Source organism: Pectinophora gossypiella, chromosome 18 (genome assembly GCF_024362695.1).
Source record: "Pectinophora gossypiella chromosome 18, ilPecGoss1.1, whole genome shotgun sequence".
In the NCBI taxonomy this organism is placed as follows: Eukaryota; Metazoa; Arthropoda; class Insecta; order Lepidoptera; family Gelechiidae; genus Pectinophora; species Pectinophora gossypiella.
The window spans coordinates 3804302-3822410 of record NC_065421.1 but is presented as its reverse complement, the minus strand read 5'-3'; the positions used below and the strand labels follow the sequence as shown (position 1 = coordinate 3822410).

The 18109-nt window shown below is 43.2% G+C and overlaps 1 protein-coding gene across 1 annotated transcript; it reads right to left on the bottom strand.

Moving 5' to 3' along the window:
- Nucleotides 1–1021: 1021 nt before the first annotated feature.
- LOC126375275 (protein distal antenna-like) lies at nt 1022–5593 on the bottom strand. Its single transcript, XM_050022207.1, has 2 exons — nt 5302–5593; nt 1022–3634 (listed from the first exon to the last, which is right to left on the bottom strand). Exon 2 carries the CDS (start codon nt 3616–3618, stop codon nt 2116–2118), a length of 1503 nt encoding a protein of 500 aa, XP_049878164.1. The 5' UTR covers nt 3619–3634; nt 5302–5593; the 3' UTR covers nt 1022–2115.
- Between the last annotated feature and the right edge of the window lie 12516 nt (nt 5594–18109).

Genomic DNA, 18109 nt, shown 5'->3' with positions numbered 1-18109 from the left:
AATAAAAGGGAAATATTCGACTTAACTTAAAATTGTGTTTAATTATTTTATCCCCTCGTGAACGTGAACTACGAAAAAACAGCTTTTCAAAATGATGGAATATGTGACTATTGAACCGGAATCTGACACCGATGTTAGAAAATCTGATAAGGATCTGCAAGAACGGAAGTCTGATGTTCATCCCGAACCATCAACTTTGGATCCAGTTATTGAAGTTAATGAAAACGCGGTCAGCGAAATATTTGAAAAACCTGAAGAAGTTGGCTTTTTTATAGAAGATCCTCCAAAAATATTCAATATAAAAGATGTGAAGGAACCACTAACAATAGAATCCTTGAATAATGCTATATATGAAATGGGTGTGATAAACTTATGTTGGCCAGAAATTAAGGAGCCAGTTTTTGAGACACGTACGTGTTTTCCTGAAAGTTATTATACAAATACTCCTAAAGAGCGCCTACTTTTGACTTATGCAGAAAACTTCAGACGACAGTATCATTTCCATTTCCAAAAGCACCCATGTTATAGAAAACCCTTGCTACTACAAGCTCCCAATGAATGTGGTCTGCAGGTACGTTCATTTCATAGCGATTTGTGTTGTAAATTTAATAGTTTATGTTTACTAGGACAGATGGCGATAGTAGTTACAAAATTTCAAACTCATTGTGAGGTTTCTTTCATTTTGCTCTTTCAGAAAATGGTCTGTACAACGATTAGATCCACCAAACTATGCTTTACGGGCACTAACACTTGGGAGGGGCTCGCCTCTCTGGTCTCAGATTACTTCGTTTACGAACCTCTTACAAAACCGATGTTGCACGTGAGTACCTAGCATAATAATTATTTCAAATTATTTTTGAATTTTCAAACTGCTACCCATCGCTAGATGGCGCCTCCATGTCGTGTTTTTAAATACTTTTGCGTAATATAATGAACCTGAAGATTTCAGTTTTAAGTAAAAAATATTTAATCATTTTCCGTAGGATTTTGAAGGAAAACTAATTTCTTAAATAAAAGACTGTTGTTTAAAGGTTTAATCAAATTTTAATCATTCAACCAACATCTTCGAGATCACAAACTTTGAAGAGAATCATATTTTATAATTCAAATTTTAATTTTGTACAAAATATCCTGTTTCGAACATTTCCAGTGGAGCTAACATAATTAACATGAAATGCAAATCAATCATTCTATCTTCAATGGAAAGGGACACAGATTTGAACTTTTCGCTATAGACATTAATTTATAGTTGCGAGTGAATGTCTCGCAACGAACACCTACACCATACACCATTGGACAATCTCTTATAACACGACAATACACTCTATTCTTTAGGAATGTACTTACAATATTAATAATCTCTCAATAATTTATAATTTTGATCACAGTGTCCTTAACTGTTAACTTTAACGTATAATACAATTCCGAGTGTGGACACGCGTGTCCGCCATATAAAATACTGAGCAATAGAAAACACAACGAGTGCCTAGCTCTAACGCGATAGAGTCATCTATATCTTAACAATATTACCTTGTCCGTACGATTGGCACATCGAATACGAGCATCCTTCAATATTTGGTATGAGGCGTGCCGAGCGTGCGCGCCGCGCCCGCGACCGTCGGCGGCCCAGAGGACCACGTGACTTAGCATTAGTTTAGACTTGAGGTAGAACATAGGGATCCGACTATAAACTATAGTAAGGGTACAACTAGGAATGTAATCGTCAAATGGCAACATACAGCGATACTACTTAACCTAACCACGTAACAGTTGTGTGCATCGGAAAGTAACATGATTGCAGGTAAGTAACATCCATTTTTACATTTCACTATAACTATTAAGATTGTAGTTTTTGAAATATAGGTACTAACTATCGACATAGTTTATCGACGAAGCTTCGCGGAGAACAGTTCCCGTAACTTATCTAAGGTTAGTCTTAACACTAAGGAAATATAATGCATAGCTTTTCTTTTAGAACAAAGAAATTACGCAAATTTGGCTACACATATCACAAGTGAACGCTTACTGGCGACAACGTAACTAAGTATGTATTTACAGACGTAATTGAAGTATTCCCTGTAGCTCGCGCCGGCGGCGTGGCGGGCGCGGGCGGCCCTACTTGCGGCGCTCGGCGTCGCCGGCGGCGGGCGCGCGGCGGGCACGCAGGTTGTGCAGCAGCGCGCGCAGCTGGTGCACGTGCATGCGCGTCACGCTGGGGTCGCCGCTGGCCTCCAGCCACGCCAGGAACTTGTCGCCGTGCTCCAGCGCCTCGGCCGCGCCCGCCTCCCACGACCCGCTCTCACTCTTGGCGTCGCTGTGCGCTGCCTCGTTGCCGTTGTTGAACAGCAGATTGTCGAGCACGGTCCGGGCCTTCGTCTGACTCCGGCCGGTGTCGTGGTGCCTCTCCGTGGCGGGCTCCTTGTTCTCGGAGCCGACCTCGGGGCTGGCGGCCGGCTCGGCGACGCGCGGCTCCTCGTGTCGCCCCCGGGGTTCACTGGGGATGTGCGGCACGTGGGGGACGTGTGGTTGCGGTGGGCTTGTCCTGCCGACGTGTACGTCTTCCGTTTTGCCTTTCGTTAGATGAGAATACAAAATATTTTCAGAGGTCTTGTCTCTCGGCACCTGGGAGGCGGATTTGTGTTTATCGTCCGGCAGGGGCATCGCGCCCCCGAACTGTTTGTAGTACTGCCACAGCCACGAATTTCTGTTGTAATCGAGGTGCGAGGTGACCGGCGGGGCGGGGGCGACCGGCTTGGGGGGTACGCTCGGCTCGCTCGTCTTGCCGAGCTGCAGGGGGTGCGCCGCCGTCGTCTGCGCGGTCAAGTCGAGCATCGCCTGCTGTGTCTTGAGCCAGTACCAGAGCGTGTCGTCGACCGGCTGACTCGCACTCGACGACGGCGGGAGGTGGCTCTTGCTGTGCCGGTAGGGGTCGGAGTGGTGGCTCTTGCTCCGATGATGCTTGCCGTCGGTGAGACCGAGGGCGCCGTTGTGCGCCGGTTTCGGGGAGCGGACCGAGCGTAGGGCCCGGCTGGCGGGCTGCGCGGACAGCGCCGACAGGCCTGGGTTGAGCTGAGCGAGCAATGTTAGGTTTGTCGCGATCTCGTTGAAGCTGAGGCCGAGGTGTGAGTGCGCCAGGCCGGGCAGGTGCGCGAGGCCGGACAGCGGGCTGATGGCGGACATGGAGACGCTGGCGCCGGGGTCGGCGCGGCGCTCGCGCGGCGCGGCGGGCGGCTCTGGCGGCGCGCGGCGCGTGGTAAGCTCCACGGGCGCGTCGGGGGCGGGCGCGGGCGCGGGGGCGGGCGGCGCGGCGGGCGCGGGCGTCGGCGCCGACAGGTCGAGCCCGCCGGCGGGGGACGCGGGCGCGCACGGGGACTCGGTGCGCGCGCGCTTCTCCGGCGGCTCACCGTCGTTGCTCTTGTCGGTGTCGGGCGAGGAGAGCCGCGACGTCATGTAGCGCAGTTTGTCCTCGTTCTTGCACCAGCCACGCAGCGTGGACTCGGGCACGCCGATGTCGCGCGCGACTGACGCCTTGGACTCGCCGTCGTTGACACGCTGGATGGCCTCGATCTTGTCGCCGGGAGTCAAGGCTCGCATCGGTCGCTTGCCTTTTGTCGCCATTTTTGGCTCCCGCTTGCTGCAACAAAAGAAATTTGCATTTAATTGAGTGCCGAAATAATCGGTATACCTACCTACTTATCTGTTGGGCCACCGATTGAAAGTCTTTCTACTACTACGATTGATACCACTTTAATTGATTAAACTTAGGTAGACACGGCATCTGTAGAAATTGAAGCGAACGGATTGCGTCATAGGTAGTAGGTAACTCAATCCGTAAACAAAATATTGAATTTGGTTTTTATATAGGTAACTCAATGGTCTGTTCTGTACACATTTATAGCACCTACCTAGCTATATTTTCTGCATTGATTTGAAAATGTATTGTTGTTATAACGTACCTACAATCTGTACGGACTCATGTTGTAACATTATTGCAAATTGACGCAATTCATTGCACAAAAACAAGTGCGCGGTCGTTGGTCCTGCATAATTATCAGTCGTAATATCTGCACTTGTGTAGACTGGGCACTACATACCTACAATTCGTATGAGGATTGCAGTCTAAAGTCGCCGACACGGAGATAAAATGTTTACGAAAGCTATAAAGTTGCGAAAAGATAAACAAAAAGAAGACATAAAATTATGACCTACGACAACAGCAGGCGGCAAAAGTTGGCGGGTCGTTGGCACCGTGACCTTGTGCGCACGCCGCACTCGGTCACCGCTAGATGGCGCTACCATGCCGATTGCAAGGTTTTCCTACAGTTTTTTCACGCACATTAGCACATCTTTTTTGTTGTGCAAGTTTTTCTTTTTACATTTTACAAGCACAACAGAATGAAATGAAATGTGCTTTTCATTTGAATATATTTTTGCTTAGGTATTTTAAATATATTTTATTGCCAATCGAAATAAACTATGCCCACTATTTTTATTAAAGTCGATTTACGTTTCCATTGCGAAAAACTGAATTAATGTAACAATAAATTCTTGCATTTGAATAGATCTATTGATCGCATAGAGCAACACGGTCCTCTGCGGATTATTGATCTCCATAAACTTAACTTTTATAAAAAATGATTTAAGTTTATTCTACATTTTCGACTCTCACTTGACTACTCTCAGGGATTTTTCAAGCTAGACGTGATATGAAATTTTCACTCAAGACGACTTCTCAGAGTTTACAAAAAGGCGAGGTTCTCAATTCGACGGGTTTCACGACACGTTTGCACACACACCGATAATAAACAATTTAGTAATTGAACGTGAAAATTACACGATTTACTTAATAGGTTTATATTAGGAACTAGGTACATGAGAGATATCTACAAAATGCGTGTTTAAATGTTATAATAGGCTATAAAAGGTTGTTATTATATGGTCCACGCAGGATATTTTATTTTTGTCTGTCGTACGAAATAATAATAAATTTATTTATAAATGAATACGTTTATAAATAAATTTTGAATACATTTATAAATAAATTTTACAATCCAAAGTAAGATTCACCTTTTTATCTTTACTGGAGGTTTTGCATTTAGCGACAGATAACATACCGAAGTAAGTAGTGCCTAGATACCTGCGTTATGTAGCTTTATCGGTGGGTAGAACTCAAACAAAAGCAAACTTATTTCAATTTTGCTCTTAATGCACTATTTACCAGTAACAATGAACATAGCACCGCACCTTGGACATTAACCACAAAATCAATATGAACAACGTGAGTAAAACTTTGAAACTTACTTGCGGGCCGGCGGCGGAGGCACGTGTGCTGTGTTTACAATTTTCGCCAGCTCAGCCGTCGTTGCAGTATAATGAAACGTATGAATGGGAACTCCGTCCAATAAAAATATGCGCAGTGCGCAGCACGTGTCGGTAAGTTCGCGGGTTTAGGTTTCACAGATCACTTGTCACCGGGACGCGAGTGGCGGGCGAGTAACGAGCGGTAGGAGCGCAAGTGGCCGGCGCGAGACGTGCGTCGCGGGCCGCGCGAGCCGACTGTGTGGCGGAGTGGCGGTGATAAGGCCGCCGGCGCCCGGCGCCCGCCGTAGCCGCGGTCCGCGACCGGCCGCTCCTCTCCTTTGTGTCCGTCCGACCCCCCCGCGCCGCGCCCGCCGCCGCCGCCGCCGCCTCGTAAACACCAACCTAGCCCCCGCACTTTATTAGTGCAATTAATTTCCGAACGCATCGACTTTCTATTCTAAATGAAAAATTCACAGTTACGAACTTTCTGCAACTCGCGCGCGGTCTCGTAGCTTGTCGCGACGTAGGTAGGAACAACTTTCAGTGTTTCCCAACTTGTCGTGTAATTGTCGTCTCGGGCCTGTCTAACCGCCTGATTGCTTTGCGAAAGTTTTTATCTTTCAGCGGCTGATGAGTCACGGTGTTTATTTTATGAAATCGAAAGCATGATAGATGAGTTGCTTTAGCTAAGCTACGATTTTCGTAGCGTTAACCGTAATTAATATCGTAGCATATTTTGATGATAATGTTAGAAGAATAAAATCGGCTGCTATTAGTTTTTGCTCTTACCATCGAATTTCTACTTTTGTGTAGTCTTTCTAGAACAAGTTTGTGCGGGTGCACTACCGTCATGAGTTATTTATTATACTTACAGAGAACGTGGTCGTTTGTCGCGGTGGACGCGACACATTTAGAATTGGCAAAGGTCAGAGGGCTCGCACCGCGCGCTGCGCTGACCACTTGAAACTGGGGATATCGGCTTTTTTAACCTTCAACCAGTCTTCTCATGTATAGCTTTAGGAATGCTGAGTCGATAACAGAGAGCTGTGACATTAATAATGTACCAACATGTTTCTCAAATATGTATATTTAAGGACATATCTATGTCAAAATGTTATTCATCATATAAGATAAATTAGATATACCTACACATAACTTTTAAAGGTATTTACTACCTAATTGATTCATTTCCTTCTTTTTATAGAAGCTTGGTATGTCTGTATCTTTCTTTAAACTCATTTACTCGTCTTTGTCGCAGTGAGGAATGGGTATGCTACCTACTACACATCTCTGCCTACCCCTTTTGGGATATAAGCGTGATGCTATTCTATGTATGTATGTCGCGGGTTTCATTCGCAAAGTGCAGGCAAGCCGCTAGTCATCGACGTTCAATTGGTTTTAAGCCCGCCGGTTCACGCGTGGTATTATTTTCTTAAAACCTTTCCGACGATTGATTATTTTTATTTTGCAGTCTGAGCAAAAAACGTTGGCTCAGTTTGGTAGACAGGTAAACGAGTAAAACTATAAGTAACCATTGTATAATGATGTATCTTATAGGTAATATTTTACGCGGTGCCTTTGATAAATAGGTACCTACACCTAACTAACATTAGCGATGCACTCTAGGTATATGAGTGCTCTACATTTTTAAACATAATGCTCTTGTAAAGAACCTTAATGAGTATTCATGGACATCTAATTATACCCAAAGCTATATGACATATGAAAGTACATCCCGCCTATGGAATGCCATAGAAGTTCAGCAGCAAAACTGCTAGTAGGTAGGTAGGTAGTAACTACAAAAGCGAAGTTTTTGTAGAGTGCACGCTATGACGCTAGCGACCGGCGACCGGCGGCGCGGCAATCGGCGACGTTCACGTGCAGTAGGTATAGCTATAGCTATATCTATAGGTGTATAGATGTAGGTGTATAGGTGTGCTCGCGGAGACGGGTATGTTTTCGCCGAGGCCACACAAAGGCCCTCGTAGCGGTGCCGCGATTTACGACGCGTCGCCCGCGCTGTATTTTGGGCATTGCCGATGTCGACGATTTGGAAATGTTACGATACGGCACTTTTTGCAGACGAAATTTTGATGGCTTTATTTTTGAATGTTTGGGTCATGTTTTTGGAGAATATTGAAAACTGATCGTGGCTGTAAATGGCACGCTTCTGACCTGATGACTTTTATTTCATATAGGTAGGTATATCTAATTGATAAAAAAGTAGGTGCGAATAAGTGGATTTGATAAGGTAGTAGTTGTAGGCAGGTATTCATATTTGAATTAGTGTTAAGCACTCGTTGATGTCTTTTATATGAAGCATCGTCGAGTTTCTAGCAATTTTTGATTTCAATTGTCAATATGCATTTTATAAATGAAATTTTGCTTCAAAGACGCGTTGCGAGAATTAAACCACGCGCTGTATGAGTACTTAGTATCGGGCATGAGTCATATCGGCATGCCGCATCCAAGTGTCGCGGTTCCCACATCGTCAGCGTACGTTCTCTAGTGATTTTGTTATCGGCGCGGCACCCCCCGGCGACATCCGACGCCGCGCGCCATTACCGACCCCCCCTCCGCCGCCTCCCCCCGCCCCCCGGTCCCCCCGCGCGCGCACTCATTAGCCCGATGGCGCGGGACCGCGGCCGCTGCACCGCGCTGACGCCGCGACAAGAATTTTTAGACCGCCATTATACGTAGGTGTCTCCACTCTCCCCTACACCGCCGTACAGTCAACTACACAATTACACAACCAAGTAATGCATTCGGCTAGAGCGACGTAAACTGAGAAACTTACGGTGCAATCACCTCGAGCCACCGCCAGATAATTTATGAATCAGCTTCTAGCAGTTCGCTATTTATCACCCGGAGGTTACGTGGTATGAAGTTTGAGAAACTTATCCAAGTTCCAGACAAATGCTGCCACTTTTACCTGTAGCAACTCATCATATTTTGATTCAAAAATGACACTGCTTTATCCCTTAGGCTATCTCTCCTAGATTACAATCATTAAAGGGATTGAAAACACAAACTGCACAATTTTTATCATAAGCTGCATTATTCCCGAGAGTTTAGCCGCAGACAAGTTGCACCTGACGCGAATTCGAGACGAGAATATTTAGAAGGCTCTCCTGTTTATGTGTGGTTAGAGGAAACGTACTCTTTCTCCCAGTAAACATATACGTAGGAAACTTTGTAGACACGAAACACAGTATTGGTACCTACTAGGTACTCAATCTACATCTGTTGCTGAAACAAGTCTCTTGAAATATTTAGTACTTTATATACGGCAAGCCAGTAAATAATCTCTAAATATAAAACTTTTAAACGATTTGAAAACAAAAGAGCTTAGCAACACTACCTACACTAATAGTTATCTTAAAACCTTGCATGGACAGCCCTAGAACTCTTAAGCCATAATAATAAACTTATATCCTGAATAAACGCATGTCTCGTTCTAATTTGTCCGAAGACAATCATAATCCTTGATTTAGCCTAGCTTTCGACGTGAAAGATGCGTGCGACGAGGACATAATATGAGACGGGCAATCAGCATTAATATTGGTATGCACCAGACGTCATGCGACACCTTTACTTGGCCTGTGAAGTGTGTAGTTCTTGTTTGTGAGGGACAGAGTCGTAATTGCGCCGGCTAGCGGTGAGCATACAACACAATAAGTTTTCTCTGTAATTGTTATCTCGACACGCGAGTGCAACAGGGCCGCGGTGAGAGGGTTACTCCCGCTTACCTGCTACTTGGGTACCTACCTACTTTGAATATCGGTTTTGTTTCTATGCTATGTAGGAATGTTGCTCCTTGTAGGTCGAGGATCGTGCATTTTGGAAAACAATGTTGCCTGTTCAGGTGGATACTAAGTAACTTTTTGTTCGGCCAAGTTGTTAATGCCATTTGCGGCGAATCGACAACAAGTCACGTCAAAATAGAAAAGAAATGTGGACTTTAACTTTACCTAATTTTTGTTTGACAGTTTAAAAAGATAGACTTAGTTATAGTTCTGTCAAATTAAGTTGCCGGTCCCCAGAATCGGCACCAATATGATACAAATTACTAGCGTATTTCACTATATAAGTAGGTGAAGTGTTCGTTGTATAAAATTAAGCTTGCGTGAAATGGGTTTCATCTCTATAGTCGGTATTAAATGGTAAAAATATTAAATACAGTAACACAAGCGTAAAAATAGGTGGAAATTGTTAACTAACCATGAAATAATAATCGTAAATAGCCTATAATACTGGTCTACTAAACCGAAGGGGGTAGGGAGCCTACTCCACCACGCTGCTCCAGTGGTTTGGTGGAGGGTGGAGGATATTTACGTTAATAACGAAATAATAATAATATTCGGTTAGGTATTTTAAAGCAAAATGCAGTGTGGTCGGTATGAGAGCGCGTCAGTCGCCGCGGGCGCGACGCGAGGCCACCGGTTGACGCATAGATAACGCCCAGCCCTGCAACCTTCAACTCTCCACCACCAATATCAACCGTATTACCGTGCCCGCAAGGCTTCAATGCAATCGGCCCACGAGTGGAAACTTCGCGCAGACGCCGTCAATCATAAAGGACGACTGATAGAAATGTAATCGAAAGATGATCTCATTTCGCAGACGGTAAATAAATATCGACTATTTTCAACAAGTGTATATGCTAATTACCTTGACAATGTAAGTGAAAATACATACATACACAAGGCTGTAATTCATATAGGGGTGGGTCTACCCACCATAAGTCCACGTAGAGGTAACCAATATACTAACATCATCATAAACAGCCTATACACGTCCCACTGCTGGGAACAGGCTTCCCCTCAATCAACCGGGGGTATGGAGCATACTCCACCACGCTGCTCCACTGCGGGTTGGTGGAGGTGTTTTACGGCTAATAGCTGAGAGCAACGGTATAATGTGCACTCCGTAGTACGGAATCATGTTACTTTTTCGAACAGTCCAGGAACAGAACAGAACAGGTGATTCAAGCCTGCAATGTCCTTACAAAGGCTGTCCCTTGTGAGACTGTTCTCACAAAGTGATTTCGACCATGTTCCCTATCGGGAATCGAACCCGGACCTCTAGATTGTGAGCGCTGGTGTGCGTGATGGCACAAATCGCAGGATCGATCGTTTTGAAGGGAAACTTGTTGTCAACCGACAGGTAGAGAATCAATATCCTTAACAATGTGGGTTTACTAAACCAGAATCTTTTTTTTCCTTGACTTATTGTAGATTTGCCGCAAATGGCGTGAGAGCCTTCAGCGCTCCCCATTTGTCCGGCCAAGTAGTTAATGCCATCTGCGGCAAATCTACAACAAGTCAAAAAAAAAAAAAAAAGCCGCAAATGGCATTAACTACTTGGAGCGCTGAGGGCTCTCAGCCGGTACAAAATTTAAGACAACAGGCCTGAGGGTGCCCAGTTGGGCGCGAACCTAACCTCACCTTACCTCACGTCTTCTGAGAGGATTTCATTCGAAAGATGTAATCGATCTTATCGACCCAAATGGGCCGATGGCGATAAGCGCTGAATGAGGGATTGACCTGAATCACACCTGCATCAAAACTATGAGTAGACGATCAGTCTTCCTTAGACATACCATCCGCTATGGTCATCATAGATAATTGTCCGATATCCTGTTCCGGGAAGATACTAGCTTGTCCAAGGTCAGCATAGCGAGCTTATGACGTCACTCGCGGTCAACTCGGTGCCACACGGCAGGTAAATTGCTGTTGTACCAAGAATGCACTTAATGACTATACTATTACATCAATAGCAACTTCGGTCAATAGCAATAACGGCCTCCGTGGTCCAGTGGTTTGAGCGTTGGGCTCACGATCCGGAGGTCCCGAGTTCAAATCCCGATGGGGCACATCACGAAAATCACTTTGTGATCCCTAGTTTGGACATTACAGGCTGATCACCTGATTGTCCGAAAGAAAGATGATCCGTGTTTCGGAAGGCGCGTTAAGCCGTTGGTCCCGGTTACTACTTATTGATGTAAGTTAGTAGTCGTTACAGGAGCCATGTCATGCCAGGCTCAATAGTAACCCGGACACCAGGGTTGATGGGGTTGGTAATCCACCTCACAACCCGCAGGATAGAAGAAGAAGAAACTTCTATAGCATAGAATAAGGAATAATACTACGTATAGAACGGCAACTCCCCGCTCCCCACCAGCAGCTGAGCTAGGTTTACCTCACAAACACTTTGGAACGATTTAGTTGCCAATGGTGTTATAACCTTAACTGCATACGTGTGGGTATATTGTACGTATAACATATTCATAATAACATGCTTACGCCATAAAGTATCAATTTCCCCAATTTTGACGCATCTCCTGTTGCGCCTGTAACAGATTGTCTTTTGTTTTGTTACCGGTGACATGGGCAAGTTGCAGTCGACTACGAAAAACGTAAGTGACAATGATCTAAATATACCTATGGGATTGACATATTACCTTATGTCACTGTAGTTTATCGAAATCGTTTGCAACTTGGCTAACCCTCCGGTCATTTAGCGCAACATTTAGTAATCCTTAATGAGTAAGGCAAAACCACAATGTTCGTAATAATACTAATAAGTTTATAACAGTTATTTTTTTAATTAATTTAGAAACTAACAAATTCATTATTTTAGAAGTTATTCATAATAACATTCTCTTTTAGGCTGGGTAGATAATGTCTAAAAATAAACCCTGATCTTCTTCTCTTCTATCGTGTGGGATGTCAGGTTTTATTATTCTTTTTTAAACGTGATTGTTTGTAGATTTGCCGCAGATGCATTAACTACTTGGCCGGACAAATGGGGAGCGCTGAGGGCTCTTACCCGGAGGATTCGTCTCGGGAACCCTGGTGTCAGGGTTATTATCGATGTCCAGTAGACGTGATGAATTTCGTTCGCATGAATCCCTACTACTAAAACTTTTAGGAGTTTCATAAAAATTTTACCAGGTCACCACTTATAACGCCAGTAGGTATTAAAAGGAACCTTCATGCAAAAATTTAGACTTCTGTCATTTGTAGTTTATGAGATTTCGTGTTGAGTGAGACAGTTAGTCAGTGAGTGACTTTATAATATAGAACATAAGTAAGTACCTAATGATATCAATTCAATAAATTTTTTGATTAATTGCTTCTGTGTGACCATAGTTGTGCTTCTTCTTCTATCGTGTGGGTTGTGAAGTGATGGCGCATGTAACGACTACTTACTTACATCAGTAAGCAGTAACCGGGACCAGCGGCTTAACGTGCCTTTCGAAATACGGTTCATCTAATAGATAGTTGTGCTAATGTCACGTAATGAAGAAAATACACACCTAGTGACAACAAAAAAGGATATACATGTTACAATGTTGACAGATAAAATCAGCATGAAATCAGCATTCTTGAATACAAAGATTTATAACCGTTTCGCGAAATCGCGGGAAGGACTAGCGAAACAAAAGGCCACATAGTAACGTTAGAAGCACCCGCCGCCAGCGCTGTTATTGTAAAAAGAAAATGTTTTACAATCGTTTTTTTTACGTTTCCTGGTGATGAACAATAGTTTAGGGAAGGGTCACTCGGACCGCGAGATAAACACGTTCTAACGAAGTTTTGTGTTTCTATGAATAATTGGAACAAAAAGTGCGACGGTTGCAGCCGTTGTTATAATATTTCGAATGGCGTGTGACGAGTGTATTTCCAGGCGTGGTAGTTTTGGTGCTGTATCGTTGTTGTTTCTAGAGCATTACTTTTTTAGAAAGAAAGAAACATTTATTACTTCCGGACACCACAGACACAGACAGACAGGTACATTACATTTAACACAGGACAGAAACCACACGGAAATCAATAAGTACACAGAAAAAAAAAATCCAAAACCAAAAGAAAAACAAACCAAAATCATAAAAACAATAATAATAAAACTAAGTATTCTAAATGCAACGCACTGACGACCCGATCATCATTTTTACATTTACGTGACGTACACATACGTACATAGGATCACGGCTAACTCCCGTTTGGTGTAGGCAGAGACCGTGGAATGCCACTTACTACGATCCTGACCTGTCTATTTCATATATGTTACAATTTTAATATTAAGATGTTAATGTAACGTCTTAAGCCTAAATAAAGATTTTATCTATCCATCTACACGTTTACAAGCTACAAGTTACTCATAAGTACGTGTAAATTGAGGAGCTCGGTGGCGCAGCGGTAAACGCGCTCGGTCTGCGATTGTTGAAGTTAAGCAACTTTCGCAAAGCCCGGTCATAGGATGGGTGACCACAAAAAAAAGTTTTCTTCATCTCGAGCTCCTCCGTGCTTCGGAAGGCACGTTAAGTCGTTGGTCTCGGCTGCATTAGCAGTCGTTAACAACCACCAATCCGCACTGGGCCCGCGTGGTGGTTTAAGGCCCGATCTCCCTATCCATCCATAGGGAAGGCCCGTGCCCCAGCAGTGGAGACGTTAATGGGCTGATGATGATGATGATGATGACGTGTAAATTACGTTTATTAAAAAAAGCAGAGGGATTGTAAAATATACTTGTGAATAAATATTGACACTTGTAACATGTAATTTAGATGCGTTGTTTTGATAAACACATAGCCCATCTGGGCACGCTCAGGCCTGTTGTCTTAAACGTTGTACCGGGTGAGTGTCTGCAGCGCTCCCCATTTGTCCGGCCAAGTAGTTAATGTCATCTGCGGCAAATCTACTTCTTCTTCTTCTCTCGTGTGGGTTGTGAGGTGGAGTATCAACCTCATCAACCCTGGTGGCAGGGTTACTATTGAGCCGCCAAAGGCCCCTGACATGACTCGTGTAACGACTACTTACTTACATCAGTAAGTAATAACCGGGACCAACGGCTTAACGTGCCTTCCGAAGCACGGATCATCTTACTTTCGGACAATCAGGTGATCAGCCTGTAGTGTCCTAACCAAACTAGGGATCACAGAGTAATTTTTGTGATATTTCCCCACCGGGATTCGAACCCGGGACCTCCGGTTCGTGAGCCTAACACTCAACCACTGGACCACGGAGGCCGTTGGCAAATCTACAATAAGTCACGTCAAAAAATAAAATAAATAAAGGTAAACACATTCTTGTAATACCGGGCTTGTAAGTTTTGATAAACAGGGCACAGGTGACTCTTCACAGGTGAGCATGAAGACTTTGATGAGAGTGGAAGAAACGAAAGTGGATCCACCGTGGATCAAGATGGCGACAGTGTGGGCCCAATACGTTACAAATTTAGTTTGAGGCAAAGTGAGACCCTGTGCCCAGCAGTGGGACATAAACAGCCTGTTCGTGCAAGGAAAAATAGCTTTACTTACAACCCTATTTAAAGTATTTAATTTGTGTAAATTGTTTTTACGAATAACTTCTCAATTTTACACAATAAATACAAGGATAATTATAGCTATTATACTATTGCAAAAATGAGTCCTTAGAAATATTGTAGTTTACCTTTGTTTCCTCTTAAGTAATAATGTATATTACAGGTAAAATATAAATTAACTATTGTTAAGTATTGCTTGAAGGAATACAATATAGGTTTTTTCTTCTATCGCCTACATTAGAAGTATATTTGTACAGTGGTGTCATCTTATGTCTATCGCAGTATATACAGGGTGTTGGTGACATCGTAACGAATACTGAGGGGGGGGGGGGGGTTCCACGTGATATCAACTCAGAATCCTGGCCTGAACCATCCCTCAAAGTTTTCGTTACAATGTCACTAACACCCTGTATAGCTACAAAATAATGAATTCACTTTTGTAAAAACAATACAAAACGCTTTATTACTCATATAAACACAACATAAAAAGCAATTAAGTGACAAGAGAAACACAATCGGCGGCCTTATTGGTAAATAGCAATTTCTTCCAGACAACCTTAGAGTGGAAGTACTTGCTAAAAAATGGAGTCCGGGACGGTGCAATAGGAATAAGTATAAATAAATAGTAGTTGCAGCCAGTGTTTACACATCGCGCTCTGCGAGAAATGAGCCAATAGAATTGGTTTCTTTATCTCATAGACAATAGCATTGCTGCAATTACCGCGCAGCGTGCGATATGCCGGTATTATAAGCTACGCTATGCCATACATGATACCAACCCTACCTACAATAAGCTTCAGATTTGAAGCGCTCTCTTAATCGACTTTTACCGACGTGTCGTAATTGATAACAATATCATCCAGATGATTAGGTGTAGTATTTTAATGACTATCATAACAGTAAAATCGTGATAGGCACGTGTGGTATTAAATGGAACCTGTTGCTGAGAGGGTGTGTAGAATAGGGCTACCGAAAAGATAATGTTATGTAAGCAATTGCTGGAATATCATGCTTTATATCTATGCTTAGTCATTTATGAATAGAAGATAATGGAGTGATCGTGGAATTCTTCTTACCAGGCATTCCGAAAAGTCTAAGAAACAGCCAGTGGCTTTAGTCAAGCTACCTATGAGCTAAAAATGTCACGTTATATCAATCCTTACATTTTATTCGATTACACTGTCGTTTTTAGTAACAACATCGTTCGTCGTCAACAAGTATCGTTTAAAACTTCCCTAGCGACGTGGAAGCCGAGAATTATACCGAGGGCTTCGACCAATAGTCATACGACGTCTAACTTCGTAGATAGCATTCGTTGAAGGCGTCGATATAATTCGCGCCGATAGATATAAGTATATAAGTAATAAGTAGGTGATGAGCTATAATCCTGTCAATAGAAATCATATAATTAATTGGTCATATCAAAACGAACACTGGTATCAAAACTGAGGAATTTGTTGTGGCTTTACTTACCTCAGCGGCCGAGACTCTACACGCGTGAGTGTATGTATGTAACTGCTCGTATGTTGGTAGCCCTGGGAGAGCAGTTTCTCGTAATTAAATCGGAGTTGTTTTGTGTTTACTGCTCTCACCCTGCGAGCTAGGGAGTCAGGTGTCCGGGAACGACTCGTAATCGCATTCGTCCCTACGCTGCTGTCAAAATATCATGTGGAACGGGTGCCGATTGCTTTTTTTGTAAGTCTAGACGGGCTGGACGCTAAGTTAGCCGGAAAAAATGTTCCTATTCACTTAGGAACTTTCTTTCAAACATTTTGAATGAAAATTTACTTTTAGGTAGTGGGCAATTAGATGCAAAAATTGATTACCTCGTACTCCAAGTAACGTAAAAATAATTAAATAACCACAGGATTTTTTTTTATTATTTAAAGATCAATTAAACGAGCATGATAAATGGTAAACGAACAAAGAGAAACAATAACAGATAATGATCATTATTTCACTGGGAACAAGCTAGGCATATAATTATGACTTATTTGCCGATCTTGTATACCGTGCCATAATTCTTGGGGCCATAAGTAGGTAATAAAAGTGGAGTAACAATGGCTGGGCGCGTCCCTTTCATTAGTTTTTACGCGCGGATAATAAACGTGCAGCGGGCGATGCGTCGGCGCAAACGCGCGGCCATCGAGGTTATGGGCGACGAGCGGTGGTAGAGGAGGGAGTGTAGCGGACTGTTTTATTTTGAATCGAAGTTGAGTTTACGTACAACTTGACTGATGCTTGTCTACATAAATCTATTTTGTCTCTATCTGTTATCATAATTAACGAGTCGGGCCCTAACCACTGGATCGAGTTTAACAATCCACAAATATTATCGACAGAACGTCATTACATCCCCAGACTCGTAAAAGAGGCTATTGAAATCAGAAAACATAAAAATTTCAACAGGGAAGACGGGTTCAAGTTGTCGAGTATGTGGAATCCAGTAGTAGGTGTTGTAAAAAGCTTGAAACGGCCTAATGTGGTGAAAAAACGTGAGGACACAGTGAGTGCGGTTTGTCGTAGTGAGTTTCGTGCGAGTTCAGATGGTTCCGAACATTCCGGTATCAAAAACATAAACAAGCGGCAGAGAAAGAGGGTAGACAGATATGTCTGCCCGTAGAAAATTATGGATCTACCTACTCCACTCCAATCTCATCAGTCATCCCGTGATCATGGCACTTGCAACAGTGTCGAAATATCGGGAGTCTCATATCCCCATTTAAACGCGGTAAGAACCCGTTATTATGTGCTTTAATTATGATAATAACCGCGTCTATCTGTTATGTCTCTAAGTTTCGTTTTTCTTGGTTTTTTATTATTTATTGTGTTATTATTTTATGTGTTATTATTATTATAATATGTAATCCATTACAATGGAGATAATTATTGGTAGATATTAAGTATGTCAGGCTAGCAGGTACAGCAACCTACCTAACTCGATAGTATACAAAAACTTCGCTAATAGTTACTCCAAGTATCTCTATCCCTTTCCACTGGTCGGCGTCAGCCATTTTTCCCGGAAAGCGACAATGCGTGCCCGCGCCGGTCTCCCGCGCGCCGCGGCTGGTGAGCTTTCACGCGCCTGCGCGACGAATCGTGCGCCGAATGACATGCGCGTCACACTTTACTCTGCCTTTCCTGCCACTATCTCACGAGACTGTTTCTCTGTGAGAGCCATATCTTTCAAGTAGTCCGGTATATTTCGGCCTTCAAATAGTCACATTGTAGTTTTACAAAGGCGAAAAATGTTTTATGTTACCCAAACATCTTATGATTATGCGAAAGCCCATTTGAGTCTGCGATCTAGTCTACAGTATTGCTATTGGACTGTAATACATACATAAGTACAGTCATGAGCAATGTAATGTACCCACTTTAGGACTCTGTCGCACTATTATATTTGACATTTAGTGGGACTTACAGTTCAATTTGTCAAAAAATTTAATGTGACATGGTAACAAAGTGTATACATATT

Excerpts from the sequence above, each read along its gene's own strand:
- LOC126375275 (XM_050022207.1), bottom strand. The coding sequence starts at position 3,618 with ATGGCGACAAAAGGCAAGCGACCGATGCGAGCCTTGACTCCCGGCGAC.